Below are 19,168 nucleotides of genomic sequence, written 5' to 3' on the forward strand. Positions count from 1 at the left end.
GTTCCCCAATTTCAAAATGTTGTCTGAGTTCATAATATTGAATCTATTCTCATACAGGATCTGGAGCACAACTTGGCTGATGTGATGAGGCAAAGCTTTAAGCAGTGTTGGGACACACGAGCCAAACTCAGATTGTTGGAAGTGTTTGAAGGCATTAGTGGACGAGAGCTTGTTCAGGTAAGAAGTCTGTAATGTACCTGTAAATGGACAAACACATCCATTGATGTTATGCAAAACAGGTAATGATTTAGGAATGATCAAGTCACTAAATGATGTGTTTGTTGTAAATTTTAGGGGTTTCAATTTCACAAAGTGTGTTTAGTTTCAAATGACACCAGTTTTAAGATACAAGGTAGAAATTTATTACAGCTTGTTTTCTAAATGTGTACAGGTGTAACAGGTATGATGCATTGGATGTTCAGAGTTGAAATCACAGTTTGGGTTTCTCTGAAATTTCCAACAAGCATTCCATTACTTTGATATAGACAGTTATGCCAACTCTCCTGCTTTTGGCGGGAGTTTTACGTTCTTTTGCCTCGTGTCCCGCTCTCCCCCTTTGGTACATAAATTTCCTGCTTTTTACGTCCACTATAAATATTGAATACTTAGTAAAAATAAAACAGACTTCCTCCTTGTCTTTTTGTGTCATGCTCCCACTAGATAAGATTGATAAGATTGTGCCTTTCTTTTTTCCATTGAACCTACTGAAATGTTGAAATTACGGTGGAAGGGTGAAGCCCCCCCCCCCCCCCCCCCCTCACTGAAGCCCTAAATATAGCCTTGATGCCACAGCCCTTGGAGGCTCTTTGCTGTTGCTGACACGGTTCTGCTGGCTGCCCCTGAAAATTTCTTGACGTCTCCATATTTTTGTACTCTGGGGGTTGGCATCTCATCTACTCTCAGATTGCAGTCTAACTTGAAGACCAGTAGTAAAATTGATAAAAATTAATTTCTGTGAATTCCTTAGGCCAACTTACGGCACACGTTCACTGCTCTGGTGCATGGTTTTACCCAGGAGTTACTGGAAATGAGAACATTTTTTGAATCACACATGGATTCTCCTCCAGCCTACCCTCACCTTCCTCCAGTCGCAAACAAGTTACTGTGGTTACGTGGATTCAAAATACATATTCAGGTGAATAACAACGTACTCTCGTTGTTCATGATGTGAGCTATTATAAATGCAGTATTACCATGTTCTCAGAATTGATTGGAGTTTAACAAAACTAGAACTTTTTTTTGCCTCCAATGGACAAAATCATGGAAAATGTTTGCCAGATGGCATCCAATGAATCAGATCTTTGAATATCACAAACACAACAGTGTTGTCAGAAACTATATTATTTGTATTACTTACAGACACAACAGAGATGTTATTGAATTTCATTATAGTTTACAACAGAGATGTTATTGAATTTCATTATAGTTTACTACTTGGAAAGAAGAGGCAACATTGTTTTCAAAATTTAGTACTAGTCTGTTTACCTCCTAGTTAAGGCAGTGTTCTGTTTAAGTAATAACCGGCAGTGATTGCTTTCAAGTTTTTTTGGTAGGTTACGTATACAGTCAACTCCCTTTATTACTGACACCCTCAGGACTGCAAGTTAGTATCCTTAATAGTGAGAGTCCGACTAATAGCAGGAATTTATTTCAGTCAAACATCTGTTATATATTTTTGCTGGGTATTTAACTGCTGTCTGTATTATCGGGGTGTCTGTAATAGAGAGGTGTCCGCAAGGCGAGAGTTGACTGTGCTTTAGGAATTGCAGTACATGCATTTCCCTGGAGTTTTGGCTCTTCACCGCCATATCTGTAGATTATTTTATAATCTTCTGGGTAAACATTCTTAAATCATCAACTGAATACCAATCTTGTTATTAGTAGTGTTGTCATAACTTTCAATAATCGAGGAGCCTGCTTTAAGAAGGGTGCAAGTGATGATTTGGCCTTAAAATCCAAGTTTCTCTAAATTTGCTCTTATTTGGCATACAGACTGGTTATTGTGGCAGTATCACAATTCCATATTTACATGGAATTTAAGGGCTTAAATTTGAGCAATAAACTTATGACTTTAGCCTAAAAATGTACCAAACTGAGATGATGCTTCAACTGATTTCTTTTCTTCTTGGAAACTTCTAAGTGATAACAAGTCTGTAGGTTAAAGTAGAGGTTTTTTTTGAGAAGTTTGTTATTTTAAAGGCCAAATTGTCACTTACCCCTTTGTTCCACCATGCCCTTCAATTTTGACTGTGACTCATATTGTTTTTACCTACAGGAACCCATGTCGCGATTACACCGTGTGTCACCAGCGTCGCTCAAGGGTGATGATGGATGGCGCCTAAGGGACATTTACTCAGATCTTATCAAAGACATAGAAAAGTAATTCATTCATTTATCTTTATTGAAAATCATGTTTACTTATAATAATTTTATATTACTTGTGGACATGACATGAATCACAGATGGCAATGCCAAAAAGTTATTGAATTATAAATAAGTACCTTTTTTAATGAATTATTGAATTGCTGTACATCCCTGGTTAAAACCCTTGATGATTCTGTTGTGGTATTTAAAGATCTTCAAAGAACTTCCAAAGAAATATTCCAAGATCTGTAAAGGGTCTTTAAAACATTGTTCAAGATGCTTGCCTTAATGTTATGTTATTTTAACATTCACAAAAATTTGATGACGACATTATAAAAGTCTTAGCAAACATGCTTAAGAATGATTCAGGATATGTGCAAGATCCTTTAGAATCCAAGCATGATCCTTTAGGCCCTCCATTTCAATCCCTGCTAACCAAAGACCTTACCAAGAATTTCCAGGATCCTTAATCGTTTTTGGAACATTATAGACAAAAAGGCTGAAGTAAACATTCCTTTCCACAACAAACCTTCAAAGATTTTTACCAGGGATTTAGGCAGCATGAATTCTCTGTCTTTGTCAGTGTTCAGGCATGTAATTGTTGATCCTTTTGCAGAGTAACTTATAATTCTTTTTAAACACCACAATTTTTTACAGATGTGAAGCAGACACTATTCGACACTGGAAAAACACAATGGAGCCAGAGCTTAGAACAAAGTTGAAACAACCTCTTCTGGTATGTACATTGAGTCTTGAAGGATGTCAGTGATAGTATTTTTGGTATTTTGCTTGAGTGAATTGATGAAATCTGTACTGCCAAATTTGTTGTCAGTATCTAGAGTGCAACAAAGATAATACCACAAAAATTTTATTTGTGGAATTGATAAAGTATTTGAAAGAATAATTATCCTGAAAAACATCAATTTATTGCCAAAAATTAGTTCCCTACTGCAATATTTGTCTGAGATATAGTTAAGTGTCTCTCAGCACAACCTGGGTTCATATACCACTTGCAGGTGCTGTGTGTATTGCTGAACTATCAAACATTTGTGTCAATAAAAATTTAATGCTGCTGTAGATTGATTGGATAAATCTTTAATTTTTGTTTTTTCTTACTGTCAGATTGCTGAGCCCGAGAGTGGAAACAGCACACCCACTTTACATGTAAACTTTGATCCTGAGTTAATGCTTCTCTTGAGAGAGGTCCATTACTTAGGAGGGGAGCCTTTCCTGGCACGCCTTCCTGACCCTGCCCGCATCCTACTGAGGTCAACAGATGACGCTCTTTTGAGGTCCACTGCCACAAGGCTGGACACTATTGCGTCCCGTTACAATTTTGTCATGATGAACATGAAGGATTTTGAACGACCTTTGTTTGAGAGGAAACTTGCCAAGATTGATGAGGTACAGAAGTGATATTAATACAGCAAATGGCGCCTGTTTGAGGCTAAAATACACCGTATGGCTTTTGCTTACTACTGTCATTTGTGGCTTTTGTAGCATTTCTGCCAGAATATTGTACAGTTCCAGAAAATATCCATACTCCCCCATGGAAGGTTTTTTTGTTTTGCACCCTCTGATCCCCCCACGAAATTCTGGTTTAGCTTCATATGTTGCTTCTAAAATTTTGACTTTTAAGATCCCCCTCCCTCTAGGAATTTCCGATGACCTTCCATGGGGTGGATATGGATTATTTCTGGAACTGCACATTGTAACTTTTGTGATTCAGAACTGTCTGTGCCTATTTTTGATTTATACTAAACAGTTTTTACTGTAGGCTTATTGTTGTCTGCATTCTGTGTACAACAACCTCTTCCCAGCTAGATCTGCCTTACCATAAACATTTAAGGAACAGATCCAGTTGTTTATGTTACCTGATAGGCACATCTGTGTTATCTAGGTAGAGTTTTACATGACTGAATCCTTGGGACTAAGATAGTTCACTTTTAGTTAAAGTGTTAGCAGCAGAGCATGTGAATTGACATAGTTCCTTGTGTTCCATGGCTGTCTATTTGGTGTTTGTTACAGTGTGGCTTGCAATCAATTATTCTTATGTATTTATCTGGGCCGGGTTGTTTGAAAGGCGATTAACGCTAATCCATGATTAGAAGTTAATTGAGGTTTTCATCTCGCTCGTTAAAATGGTTTTAAAGGTTAATTTCGAGCTAAAGGTAAAGAAAAGTTGAATAAAAACTGAGCGTCAAAAATCTTTTAGAAGAATCTTTATTGATTAGCAATTTAATCAAAGTTTGCATTAATCTAGGATTAGCTTAATTGTGCTTTGAACAACTGGGCCCAGATGAGCTATTGAAGGGGTATTTGGAACCCAAATTTTTAATAGTAGGTACATTTAACAAGGGAAATTGAATACCCACAAGAGCATATGAGTTACCATAACCTTCTGATGCCCACTCTTGAGCATAATAATGTCTGCTGAAGTAGCATTCCTTTAGTTGGAAAAGCTTTTTTGATTGATCGAACAGCTGATAAAAGATTATAATTAATAATAATGACTTTATTGACATGTCAAACAACAATCTAGCAGACGGGATTCCCACTGCCAATAGGGGACACCTAACTTTCTAAAATACGATCTAAAACCATTTGGCGAATTCATTCTTTGAATAACAAGTTGATAACCATAGACAATGCTACCTTGTTTTGGAAGTCATGGTTTGATAGCGGAGATGTATCAGCAAAGGGTGTGCTAAATACAAATGACAAGTTTTTATCATATGAAGAGTTAAGCAACAAATTTAACATTACCACAAATTATTTGCACTACTTTCAACTAATTTCAGCCATTCCATCTGAGTTGAAAAGGAGAGCAGCACAAACGTTTATACCTGCAGCTGATCTTCCCTCGACTTCTGCATCCGTCCCGTTAAATAAAACTTTTTTTGATCTTGCTGAAGCGCGCTGTAAAAATTATTACCAGTTGTTCAATAATCACGGGTCCATTGTTCCAAGTGGAGTTAAAAAGTGGCAGGATAAATTCCCAGAAAAATTTGTTGATTGGTCAAATAAGTTTCAAGATATATACCCCTTTCCTAAGGATAACAAACTCCGTCAATTTTGTTTTCGTTTTCTGCATAGAATAACTGTAACAAGGAGAGAACTCAAACTATTTCATTTAGCGGACAACGATAAATGTATATATTACTCTAGTGCTGATTCAATAGAACACACCTTTATTGATTGCAGGGAGTCTGTAAAACTTTACGCACAAATTATATCATGGTTCAACCAGTGCCAAGGTACTACAATAACGCTCTCGAACGAACAAATTGTCTTTCGTGATATACATCATGTAACTGATTTGCTCTCGGTCCCCGAAAGACGCAGGCTAGATTTACTCATCATCTTGGTCAAACAATATATCTACTCCTCTAAACACCTTCAGAAAGAATTGTCTTTAGATGAACTTGTAAACAAACTTACTATTCAATGGAAATTAGAAAAATGTGCTTAAATGGAATTTCTGCTCTCAACCAAAATGAATTATGTGATGCCTTTTTTTCTTAACTCTCATATGTAAGGTAATGCATAGGCTCGATTTTGTAGTTTTTTGTGTAACTTCTTTTGTTATCTTAATAATTTTTTTTCTCCTCTTTTCTTTTTTCTCGATTACTTAGTTGTCTGTTTTTTCTCTTTTAACTTATTAGAAAAGTACTTTGTTAAATTTAAATACTGTATAAGTGTAAGTAATTTTTATAAGTGTAAGCAGCCTAAGTGTATTTGCGTATTTAAATAAAGCGTGTGAAAAAAAAAATACGATCTAAAATACAAAACGAATTATTAATAATAACTCACTAACATACCAACTTCTAAAACTCTATTCATAATTATCATAATTATCCTTTTTTGGAAAATTTTAGCTTTTGGGCCAGGGACTCCATGTCTACACTTGGAAAACAGTAGAATCTGCGGATTTTGTGGAGCATGCATCATACCTGGTGTGCGATGATCTCCACCACAACCTGGGCATCGTCCAAAGTAACTTTAGAGAAATCTGTAACATTGCAGCCTCATGGTCTGAGAATGGTCAGTTAGATGTGTTCAGTCCACGAGACTTGAGCAAGTCATTCTTGATGGATCAACTGCAAGAACAACACAGGTTAGTGAAGAAATGCTGGAATTCTTGTTGCTTCAAGGTGGTTCTAACCTTTGAGTTGCGGGATGACGCTGTGAAGTTTGGCTTTGCATTCAAAAAAATGCTGGAGTTCCTGTTGCTTCAAGGTGGTTCTAACCTTTGAGTTGCGGGATGACGCTGTGAAGTTTGGCTTTGCATTCAAATGAAAGCCGTTGAGGAAATTTCTAACTTAGAAGCTAGAGTCACCTTGTGCAGCGCAATAAGCAACACAACTAGAAAGTAATACTCAATAACTCTTATTTGAATGATCAGGTCACACTTGTAGGATTTCATCTGTAGATTCAAAGTTAGCTTTCATATGAATGGTCACACTTGCAGATTTTATCCATAGACACAAAAGTTAGAACCACCTTGTGCAGCGTAATGAACAGCACCACAGGAAAGTACTCCTCAGTAGCTTTGATATGAATGGCCACACTTGCAGATTTTATCCACAGACACAAAAGTAAGAACCACCTTAGCTTGTTCAGCATAATGAACAGCACCATAGGAAAGTACTCTTCAGTAGCTTTGATATGAATGGTCACACTTGCAGATTTTGTCCACAGATCCAAAAATTAGAATCACCTTGTTTAATATAATAAACAGGAACACGAGAAAATACATGTACTGCTCAGTAGCTTTCAAGTGAATAATTAAAACACTTGTTAGAACACCACAGGTATGCAACATTACACTTCACTTTTCCAAGGTAAACTACGGTTAAAAATGTTAATGTTGTCTTTCTTACTTCTGTTACCTTTGATCATAAGTGCTTACAACAGTTTGAGAATAGAATCGATTGAAGAAAACATGACCACAGCTACATCAAGACTCATTTGTTTATTTTGTAGGATGATACATGAGGCTCATAAGCACACAGTAACGATAGGAGGGCACAGAATTCATGCATTACTCCAGTCTACTTTTGAGGTGAGTCTTGGGTCATGGGCTGTCAGCCCTCAGCCCTAAGAGGCTTATAAATTTGACTGGCATTTAACCAGTGTTTAACACAGGCTACAATCAGTGACAATATGTTGAAACACCATCATTATAATCTTGTTCTTGTTCACCCTCCCTCTCACACCAGACAATGATGTTAGGAATTTTCATCAAAATGAATGACAGCATGCGCTCTCAATACCATCCAACTTTGAACAGTGGTAAGAGGGGAGCATGTTTCAACGATGTTTGTCACTTATTCCAGTCCATTAAGCCAACATTACATGTCCTTTTAATATTAACCAGGCTACAGAACTTTCAGTATGCCTTTCTGTTTATCAAGCATGCAGTGTTACTTTATAAAGCTGACAATAGAAATTATATGGAAGAGTTTGTTTGTAAGTAAAAGAGGTTCAGACAGAAAACAGGATCAGTCGTTGTTATGTAAAAGCAAGATATAACGTACGTACTTTGTTCCTTACATTGATCCTATTTGAAAATATGGCTGATTCACTTAGGCCCCATTTATATGGAGAAAAGATGTCTCGGGAAAGAGGGTCACCCTCCCAGCTGAGTTAACTTCCACAAGCGTTTATATGAGAAAAAAGCTGACCCCTTTGCCTGAGCCAACAGCGCTTGTGCATGCTGATTGTCTCGCCTTGATGGAGTTGACCCAGCTAGGCAAGCCAAAGTGTTTATATGGAGAAAAGTTAGCCCGGTTAGGAGGGTGACTCTACCATCAAAAAAGGTGACTTAGCTAGGCGGGTCACTCTGCCAGCCGAACCAACTTTTTGTTTCTCATGTAAACGGTTCGCCAAGTTTTGTAAGGAAATTAAGAAAAGTTGGCTTGCCCAGGGTAGCTCGGGTAGGTGAGTGATGACCTTTCTACCGAGAAAACTTTTCTCCATGTAAACAGGGCCTTAGGAAGAATATTCCCTATTGTCTGTTTAAAGTTGTTTCTGTTTGTGGTTGTTTGACAGGCAGCTCAGATCAGCCGTGCCTCACCCGCCTGGCAAAGTTACATGAAGCATGTAAGTGGAGTAGTGATGGAAGGTCTGAAGACATCTACTCACACCTCATTACGATCCATGTTAAACCAGATTGTCTTCTCCAATATGTCTCAGGTCAGTATATTCTCAGGATTGTACATTTGATGTTAGGTATTTGCAAGTGACTCAGTGTTGGTATCACTGAGAAAATGGCAAAAGGAAAAGCTGTCTTTGGTGCATCAGTCATTTGTTTGCCATGCAAACTACTTGGTTATTTCTTTTCATATTTCTTGTCATTTAATACTAAATTATGAAATAAACTAGGAAATACAAAAGGCAAGTTGAAGGCATTGTCAACTATTGAAAATTTTTAAAACCAGTTTCTGTTCTCCCAATTTCGCATTCTCGTTTTTGGCAACTGTTTTATATTTCTGAAGTTCTATGCAAGCTCCCCTAAATAAAAAAAATATATATATTTAAATTAATTTTTATTTATTTATAACTTTCCTAATTTCTTTGTGTTCTACATTGCAGAATTCTGAGGTATTGCCTATACTGACAATTCGTTTGGAGCTAACTGGATCCCAGGTGCTGTTTAACCCATCACTTGATGAGAATTCAGCCTCATCCAGTGTCCAGGAGAGTGTGGAGGGATGGCTAAATGACTTCCTTGGACGTGGAGATGCAGTTAGGCCTGTGGATGAAGAATTGAAGGTAAAACAACTCAATTTTTAGATAGAAGAAAGATCCTCGCAGTTACTATGCAACTTAAGCAGTTGTGAAAAGAAAGCCTGAAAAAATTCAGGCTTGAGCGGAATTCGAACCCATGACCTCTGCGATGCTGGTGCAGTGATCTACCAACTGAGCTATCAAGCCAACTGGGAGCAGGTCATTTTGTGAGTTCGTAATATACCCACGAAGGATGAATAAATGAATATGAATTTATGAAACATCATATATTGAACTGCGGATGAAATGTAAGGTAGAAGAAAGATCCTCGCAGTTAGTATGCAACTTAAGCAGTTGCGAAAAGAAAGCCTGAAAAAAAAATCCAGACTTGAACGAGATTCGAACCCATGACCTCTCAAATTTTTGTAGGGTAGGGCTCCGTTTTGGAGAGAATGTTAAAAGGCTGAAAAACCTCATCACTCATCTTGAGTAATGTGCAGTTCCAGAAGAAATCCATACCCACCCCATGGAAGGTCATTGGAAATTCTTAGGGGAAGGGGGGTCTAAAAAGTCAAAATTTTAGAAGCAAAGTATCAGGCAGAACTGAGTTTTCCTGGGGGGGGGGGGGGGTGCAAAACAAAAAACCTTCCATAGGGGGAGTATGGATATTTTCTGGAACAGTGCAATGTTACTTAAGGTAGTACATACTTACAGTGACTGTATGTATGGCTAAATTATTCCATGCAGCAGGGGTTTCATTAAGAGCTGGGCAGTGGGCAAAATTGCAGGGTTTGAAGGGGGTTTCACTGGTTGCTTTGAAATTCCTAGGCGACCTGCACGGTTGGAAACGTCTTTCATGGTTGGCCAAAAGGACAAAACAACAAAAACAGAACAATTCTCCCAAACCTAAAAAACAATGCAGCTGCAGGTTATAAGAGTCCAGTGAAAATAGAGCTTTCGAAGGGTGCAGGTCTAGTGAACTTCCTAACAAATTTTTTGATTTAGAAACAGGACACAAACTGTGCGATTAATAAGTTACAACTAACAGGCTTCACTTTGCAATTTTTTTTCAGAGTTACACAGAAGCCATTACTGTGGATGGCGAGATCCAGACACTGGTCAAGCAAACAAAAGATGTGGTGGAGCAGAATGCCTCTGAATGCAAAGTAGGTCGACTGCAGTAGTTAAAGGGGCAGTGCCACCTATTTTTTGGGTCACTTTGAATGGCCAAAAACATTTTCGAATTGATGGAATGGTCAAAATAATGATTCAGTTTTGTTAACTAGTTTAATTTAATTATCTTTGGCTGCCGATGGCTAGGATGGAAATGGATTGCAACTTGAACACATTGGTCAATTTTTTCTAGTTCTTCCTGTGTTTTGTGGAGAAGTCGCTAAAAGCTGATTAGAGTTTGTTCTCTCTCAGAGGAATCACTTAGTACTTTCGCCCCAGTGCTCTAACAACAATTTCATGTTAGAAAAAAGGCCAAAATACCAAATATTTGACCAAAATACAGCAAAATGGTCGTGACAGTGCCACTTTAAAGGGGAAGTGTGATGGGGATTTTAACTTTTTGTGGTGAAAATGGTGCGATGACACCTTCACTTTGTTACAAAATAACTCTAGAACATCATCAAAAAAAAACCAACTGAGTTTTTGAAAGGAGCAACTTGTCATGACCTGCTCTGGTGCATTTTGGAAACAAGAATGCAACAACTTGAAAACAGTAACCTTAACCTTTTTTTCAAGTTGCAGTCCATTCTAATCCTGTCCATCTGTGGCCAGAGACACTCGTCAATAGTCTTGGTACACTGGGGTGATAAGTTACAACAAATTGGAGCAATAGCTTTCGTTTTTCTGTTGATGAAAAAAGGTTTTGGAGTTTTTGATGTAACACCAAATTCCTGTGATACTTCTCATTAATTATAAGCAGTAAACAAAAGGAACCGTAATGTGGAGAAATGCTGTGTGCTCACAATGCATAACTGTTGTCCACTGTAAAGTCGCCGTTACACGTTGAAACTTTTAGCTGAAACTTGTGTGCAACGGCGAACGAGACCAGTTTCACGAAGTGGTTTTACACGGTGAAACTCTTGTTCTACTTTTCGTGAAACTTGTCTCGCAACGGAAGTTCGAAAAAGTTCCACGAAACCGACCATGTTACACGGTGCAACGCTTGCTGAGACTTGTCTCGCAGCGCCGTTGCACAGAAGTTTCAGCTAAAAGTTTCAACGTGTAACGGTGGCTTAAATGCCGATACTTGAGTGAATGTTTTTTTCGTCTTTATCTCAGAGTTTCCTGGCCACATTTCGTGAGTATGCATTTTTGTGGATACAAGATGTACAGCGAACGTTTGAGGAATTCCTGGCGGGAAACATCGTGGCTCATCCAAGAAAGATGAATCGATCTGAACTACTGAGATCAAGAGCATCCATGTCATCAGAAAAATCCAAAAAAGAGAAAGAAAGAGATCCAAGGTAAATTCGATTTACTGACTGGCAGATTTCGGATACTAGCATTGTTAACATGTTTTTCATTCACATGAAAGACCGTTGAAGAGAGTTATCTAAGCAACTGAACCCTTTAACGTTTAATATCAAAGAACAAGTTCTCTAATGTTGTCCCCATACTTTTCTTATGAAAGTACTCGGCAGAAGTTATTATAATATCAAGAAGAGTATGCCTGTGTCACTTTCTAGAATAACACGTCATTCTCCTTCATTCACCAGGCTTGAAATATACCATCACATTTATTTCATATACCACACGTTCGACATTCAAATCCTAGCAGTATGCAGGATATTTGTCCCATGAACCTGGTTTAATGGCCTTAGCTCCCACGAGTCTCCTGTAGCTCAGTGGTAGAGCATCCGAACTAGCAATCGGAAGGTCTTAGGTTCGACTCCTGATAGGAACACTCAGATTTCTTTTTTCTGAGTATGCCTGTGTCACTTTCTAGAATAATACATCATTCTCAAGAAAATTCATGTTGGGTGGTCATATCCTTAATTCTCATGACTTCAGGGGTTGAATAAGCATTGACATTACAAGGTGAAATTTGATGCTGATCACTGTTAGGGCTTAAAGGGTTAAGAGTTCCTTTTTGGTTACAACTGTTATAGACTTAAGTTGTAAGATCCTTGCAGCACTGTTTTCAGTATCATGTTGGCAGTTGTACAGAGACTGAAGAATAATTCAGACTTGAGCAACCTTTAAATCTATTACCATTGGCCTTGCAATACCAGTGTGATGGTCTTAACAAATGAGCTACCAAGTACGCAGTACACACAGCTTTTCTGAGAAATGTGCATTCGTTCAGCGGAGGAATGTATCGCTATATCTCAGGAATGTCCAGTAAAAGTTTATTCTGTGCACAGCTGAAAACGCTTTCACTCCTCATTAAGCCAAACTGCATGTCTTTAGGCAAAAAAAATCTTCAAATGACGATAGCTCAAATTAATCATTTGTGGCACGATTGCCACGTAGGTGTGGATTGTGAACTTTCGACCGCTACACTGTTGGTCTTCATTAGGCGATGGTATCTACTAGCTGTGGATCAAGACAAGTAGCAACATGGTTGATAATGATTGGTACCTTTTGATCCTCGCTGTGGTTGTTAGTGATTGGATGATTTCGATCCTCGTAGTTCAGACTACACGCTGATCCCTAATTTGAGCTGTCATTTCAAATAACGATGACTAACACCTTTCTTGACATTCAACTGTTGTTGCAAATTGTTATGACAAGAAATTAAGTTGTTATTTTAGCGGTTTTCAATTGAGTATCGAAAGTAATCAGTTCGCGTTTGCTTTGGTTTTGCATTACTTCGCTCTGTTATTGGTTAACAAAACTCATGCCACTTTCTCAACCAATGGGAATCCAAGTTAAAACCAATCGTGTTTTCGCCGCACGCGTTTTCCCGCGCTTGGCGCCAGTTACACGTATTTGCTTCGAATTCTGATTGGCTCGTTGTGTTATTTACATCTGTTGTGATTGGCCAGAGTAATTACTTTGATTTTGGTTTTATGACACTCATTGAAAACCGCCCTAAGATGACATTTTACTATGTTTCATTTTCAGATCCAATCGTAGCTCAGCTGCTGCCTCGACTTTGACTACCAGTGGTGCGATGGGTTTGTCAGAGAAGACATTCCTGAACCCCAAGAAAATGACAGCTTCTAAGGAGATAAGAGATGAGAAAGGACCTTCACTGGATGACTTTGACAAAGAAATTGAGATTTACCAGGTTTGTATGACCAAGATTCAACAATGGATATTGAAAGCAAGCCACAGATTTTCAGTTGTATTCGCCGGTTTTGTTGTGAAAAAGTATCTTTGATATGGACATGGGGATTAGTTTCTAAAGAAACTGTGGTGCTGTGTCGTTGGGGGGTAGAAACGAATGTTTGGTTTATCAACAGAGTTGATAACTAAGGTAAATTGGCCACCGTAAAGAGATTTGAGTGCTGATGTTTCGTGCGTTGGACCTTTGTCAGAGCGAATCAAAGTTTCGCTAAAAGCGAGCGAATGAACTGATTTGCTCTGACCAAGGGCTTGAAACACCAGTACTTGAATCTCTGTACAAGGTGTCCATGAGGGGGGGGGGGGGGGGGTGTCAAAGTACTGCTTATTAATATATTGCTTTTCAGAGGGCATGCTTGAGAGTTTGATCAACAGACTTACAAATTACAGTCATCTAGCTGATACAGCATGATAAACAGTACTGCATGAAAGTACTGTTCGACAGCTGGTTTTAGTTGAATGGTCACACTTAAAAATCTCATCACTCAAAGCTTACAGCAGGAAACGGCTGATTAATTTGAACCGAGACCCCATGTCTGTTTGAGGTGAAATTGTCTGTGGTTTCGACAACCTGAGCAGAAGTCGTCATCAGATTCAAGTAAATTGTGGATCGTCAATAGATGGTATCATCAGAGACATGCTGCTGACGATCCACAATTTACTTGACTCTAAAGATGACTTCCGCTCAAGTAGTTGAAGCGTCAGTCAATATCACCTCAAACAGTCCTTCGCAGGACTACACTCACTCGGATGATCGTAATTTACCTAATCATTAATCTATATTTCTCCAAAGTTAACCTAGTATTGAATCTTGTTCTCTTTAAGACGGCGAGAGATGAGATTTACAATCTTCAAGACTGGTGCGATGTTGGCTGGATGAGAGTAAACATGAGACCCATCAAACAAGTGCTGGGCACGTACGCTAGCAAGTGGATGTTTGTGTACACCAAGTATCTCTCAGACCAGGTATGATATCATAGTTTCATAGTTCTGATGGTTTATAAGCACTTGGAAGGGTATGGCATCCACTGTATAATATTATCTGATCTTTAAACCAACCGGGAATTGGTCTCTTATCGTTGTCCCAGAAGGATTTTTGTGTTCTGGATGTGAGGACTTACTATTATTATCGTTTGTGGTACATGGGATGTGGGGACAGGAACGTCCATTGTGCTTTCGAAAATCATGTATGGTTTACCTGTATATGCAGCTAGCGCTTCAGATCTTACAGGTCTACAACATTTTTTGACAAGAGTTTCAAGAGACGCTATACCTCTGTCCATTTTAGTGTTTCAGATCTCTTAGAGAAATGCGACCGCCGTCTGTTCTATAGAATGTCAGATAGGAACCACCCTTTACATAGCCTTTTGCCTATATAAAGAATCATCAGCACGACTGAGACACAGATCATGTATCCTGCCTGGAGTTAACACAGAGAGATTCAAAGATAGCTTTTTTAATAGTCTAGGGCTTAGATATAACTTAGGAGTATGAATTTTTATTATATTCTTAGCTTGAATTTTTTTTATTAGTTGACAAGTACGTATTTTTTATGTTTTCAACTGATGTAATCTCGTGTGCATGTATTTTATATTTTTATTGTAACACCGAATATGTATTTTTATTTGATGAATAAATACATATTATTATTATTATTATTATTATTATTATTATTATTATTATTATTTATTGTTAAGGCTATCCTCACTGGAATGTCTTTAATTAATTCTCAATTGTTACCTTTTTGTGATTTCAGGTGTCCTCAACTTTAAATGATCTCGACTCGTTCTTGAAGCGCATTGAACCTGGCATAGAAGCCATTACTGGTGAAGAACAAGACATTGCTTCATTCATGAGACTGATGAGAGTTTTTAATGAGGTAGCGTACTGCTCTGTTTCCATTTTTAACCTTTTAAGTAATGTTTAAAACACGAGTAGGAGTGTTTTAAACAATAAACATGTGCTGCAAGTTTTTTGAACGGCTTCAAAAACATTCCTGGAAAAGCGTGTGTCAAGAGAGTTCATAACAATGATGCTTTAGTGAATGTAGACTGCAGAATACGAGAAAAACATTTAACACCGCATACCAATAAGGAGTAGATTTTATCGGGTTTTAAAACCACTGCACGTGATGTTTTATCGACCATTTGATAGGTCAATGCGCTTATGAATTATTAATGAGTTTTTGAACCATGTTTGCGTATAGAGGAAACTGCAAAGCTTATGTTCCCGTTAATCTGTGGAGCTGATAAAGTGAACTGTGAACAGATCTGTTTTAAGTTAAAACTCTCGTTCAGTGCTCTGATGACCACTTTATATTAGTTACATCAGCCTTTTCTTTATTTTAACGAATGCTGATTGTTGTCTGTAGCTTATAACGTTAAAATGTGATGCTTTACAATGCCCTAGATTTCAAAGCAAGTCGTTGATACGATTTTGTTTTAAAAGGACCTTAAATTTGTTCATTTTTAACGGTTTACGTTATGTGATTCTGGATTACTAGATGCCCTTTTTGTTAGTCTCTCATGAATTAATATCACACTGTCTAGAAAAAGAGGGTACAGCAACGGAAATGGAAAAAAAACCCTCAAAAGCTCATATTTATTTACCAATTAAGTCTTCACTCTTAAAGGGGCAGTATCATGGGAGATCCATGGGAGATATCATGATTTTCGGCCAAAATTCACTAAATTAAAACTTTGAGCACTGTTAATTAATTTCTCAATCGCTAATTTAAAGAAATATTAATAGTGATTCTAAGGCGAAAGGTTGAACCAAAACATAGTACAACCAGTGATTTTTAGTGCGTTGCAACAGCGAAATTTGAAAACGTCTGCCAGACGTTTTCAAATTTGAACCCCTCCCTATCTTGGTCATCTGCCGGCGAAAATATCCTTGGATAGTTTCTTTGCATTCTGATAGTCTTTTAATGGACTTTTGTCATTATATCTTGGCTGCTATCAACCGAATAGCATTTTTCTGATTTTCGATGTGTTACTAAAAATAGCGTGATACTGTCCCTTTAACAGAGTATTGCAGACTGCTTTAAACTGTAATATAGATTACAAAAATGAATAAAGCTCATATAGGTTACATGTAACCAAAAGCTACTTAAGCAGGGCTTTTTAGTTTTTTGACTGATCAACCACACTTGACGTTGTTGTGTGTTTGTTGTAGGTTAGTACACAGCAAGCTGAGATGGACAGCAAGTTTGTAGCAATGAAGAGAACCATTGCTCTGCTGGAAAAATACGACCAGAAGCTACCTGAGATGACACAAAAATTCTACACTGCCGCCCCACAAAGGTGTCTATTTTACACCTTTGTTTTGTTGTATTGACTCAGTGCTCTTAGTGTTTCTCGCTGCGTTTGTGGATGTTACTGAAGTGATTACTTCTTTGCTGATTGTCAAATCTCTGCGTTTAATTGTTTGAACAGGTGGAACAATTTGAAGATGAAAGTGAACCAAGCTAAACAGCGCCTTGGACCAAGAATTCAAGCTGAAGCTGCGAGCGTTACAGAGGTAACGTGTTTGGTATTTATTAACGTTTATTTTGAATTTGACAACGAATATGTCTCATCCACGGCAGTTGAAAGTAAGGAGAGATGAGATCAAAGAACAGCATGTCGAGGCACTGTTTCCTTATATTTTGTGTGGTACCGGTTGAGAGACGTTGTTGAAACATCAAGACACTTTATCTTTGGTAATCATTTCATATATTTCCATGACCCATATGTTTGATGAGGCATTGACAGCGGATAAATTATATGGTGTTACTGGCTGTTAGGCACTAAAGGGTGTACATAGGTTAATGGGAACAGACCAAACCACAGCACCGAGCTCGTGTCTGTTAGGGTTTTCAACCCCCACCCAACTCTGCAGTCAGGTGCCTTACAAACTTACAAACGCTTTGACTGCACAGTTTAATGTGTATCTTGTGGTTCAAACCAGTTTGATTTTTATTTCCCTTTGTCTCAGATTATGATAATGAAAAATGCACAAAGGAAAATAACAATTAAATCTGTTTGAAAAAATTTTAACCCCCCCCCCCCCCAAAAAAAAAAAAGAAAAAAAACAACAACAACAACAACAACAACAGGAACAACAAAAACATTAAAACTGTAATGTGTATACAGCTGTAGAGACGTGCCACGTTTATTGAGAAGTCTATGAGTAAGGTCTATTGGTGTGTCTTTTTTGTAGGAACTCAAAGCGTTTGGTGATCGCTGTGAATCTCTGGCCCGTGAGTTTGCTGACTCAGAGGCTTTCAACAGAAAGTGCGCCATTTACACTGCTTTCACAATTATGGACACATTTGCTAGACGACTTGAGAGCATGGAGAGTGAAGCTCAGGTAAGAGAAGAAAATGTATCATTAAGAGTGCCAATAGATTTGTAACGCTGTCATAGAGCCGTCTTCTGCCAATGGCCTGGTATGATCGTCCAAAATTGTTGGTACGTTTGGGTGGCTGAAATGTTTGAACATTTAAAACTATCAAGAATGTTATGAAATTGTTTTATGATTTTTTTCAACAGGACCTCATTGAGCTTCAAGAACTTTTCGAAAAGGCTGTCGTAAACTTCTCTGTCCTTCCTCGGTAAGTAGAATCTTCAGTCTTTTTGCTTACCTCTTCCAGAGATTTCTAGTTTCCATTCTGTAAGACATACACTCTTCTCAAGGGAGTTATTTTATTATGTGTGAAACTTGGAAAATCTTCTTTCTTCCACCTCTTACTAACTCATCTCAACAACAACAACAACAACAGCAGCAGCATTTATTAAAAAATTACCTGAGTTTATCAATCTGCCGGTTTGTCGCCATCTAGAAGGTTAAACGTTAAGGCGGTGCTTCTTAATACAGCAGTATTTTTGCGCCGTTTATGACTATGCGGGAAAAGCAGATCTTACCAAGGCAGTTGGAATCCAAAAAGAAAATTGGGAGTAACCTCGCATTTTTCAGAGATATAAAGCAACAATAGTTCAAAAAATGGTTAAAGTACATAACAATGTATGTTATTTTTTACCAAATTGAAGCCTAATTATATCTGAAAAATGCGTGATTACCCATGCCAATTTTCTTTTTTGGATTTCAAAAGTCCTTGCTAAGACCTGCTTTTCTCGCATAGTCAGTAACTACGCAAAAATATATTTGAATTAGTATGTATCTTTCTTTACAAATTAGAGGTTCTCAGACCATCCCAAGATGCGCAGAACTTATGCGCAGTAATAAAAGAAGGCACGGTGCTTAAAACATTGTTTTTGCCTGATCATTCCCACAGGTTACGCTCAGACCTCGAATGCTTACGGGAAGTGTGGAATACATGGCGTGCAGTTCAGGAACAACACACGGAATGGAAACGAGGCCGGTGGCAGCGAATCAACACCAAGCTCATGAAGAAGGCCACAGAGGCACAGACGGATGTGGTGACTGCCCTCCCTTTTGAGTCGCATGAGTGGGATGTGTTTGCAGGCATGCATTATGCTATACTTGACATTCAGGTAAGTGAGAAGGGAGGGGTCACTGGGGCAGTATTGGTAGTAGCATTCAAATACACTTGGGAGGGGAGGGAGTAAGGTCGTTGCCAGAACAGAGTCAAGGCGTCCTATGGACGCCCACTTTCTGAAAAAAATCATTGAAAATTGACTGCCTCATCTTTTAAAAACTTTTTACGATATGAGAATGGTGTATTATTGGGTGAATGGCACAGCTATACTCGGAAAAAGCAATTCCGACTGCTCCTATCAGGAGTCGAACCTAAGACCTTTCGATT

General features: G+C 38.2%; 1 protein-coding gene across 2 annotated transcripts in view; it reads left to right on the forward strand.

Moving 5' to 3' along the window:
* LOC146449354 (uncharacterized) overlaps positions 1-19,168 on the forward strand; it is an 82,274-nt gene that overhangs the window by 9,795 nt on the left and 53,311 nt on the right. For both annotated transcript variants that reach the window (XM_085101769.1, XM_085101770.1), the window contains exons 11-29: positions 58-177; positions 968-1,135; positions 2,276-2,379; positions 3,022-3,100; positions 3,487-3,768; positions 6,243-6,481; positions 7,351-7,429; positions 8,419-8,562; positions 8,962-9,141; positions 10,170-10,262; positions 11,389-11,573; positions 13,177-13,342; positions 14,224-14,364; positions 15,155-15,277; positions 16,576-16,703; positions 16,836-16,920; positions 17,602-17,751; positions 17,934-17,995; positions 18,677-18,896. In XM_085101769.1, coding sequence (XP_084957895.1) covers positions 58-177; positions 968-1,135; positions 2,276-2,379; positions 3,022-3,100; positions 3,487-3,768; positions 6,243-6,481; positions 7,351-7,429; positions 8,419-8,562; positions 8,962-9,141; positions 10,170-10,262; positions 11,389-11,573; positions 13,177-13,342; positions 14,224-14,364; positions 15,155-15,277; positions 16,576-16,703; positions 16,836-16,920; positions 17,602-17,751; positions 17,934-17,995; positions 18,677-18,896 — 2,748 coding nt within the window. The remainder of the gene's footprint in view (positions 1-57; positions 178-967; positions 1,136-2,275; positions 2,380-3,021; positions 3,101-3,486; positions 3,769-6,242; positions 6,482-7,350; positions 7,430-8,418; positions 8,563-8,961; positions 9,142-10,169; positions 10,263-11,388; positions 11,574-13,176; positions 13,343-14,223; positions 14,365-15,154; positions 15,278-16,575; positions 16,704-16,835; positions 16,921-17,601; positions 17,752-17,933; positions 17,996-18,676; positions 18,897-19,168) is intronic.

This window comes from Pavona decussata, unplaced genomic scaffold (genome assembly GCF_977016875.1).
Source record: "Pavona decussata unplaced genomic scaffold, jaPavDecu1.1 SCAFFOLD_602, whole genome shotgun sequence".
Classification (NCBI taxonomy): domain Eukaryota; kingdom Metazoa; phylum Cnidaria; class Anthozoa; order Scleractinia; family Agariciidae; genus Pavona; species Pavona decussata.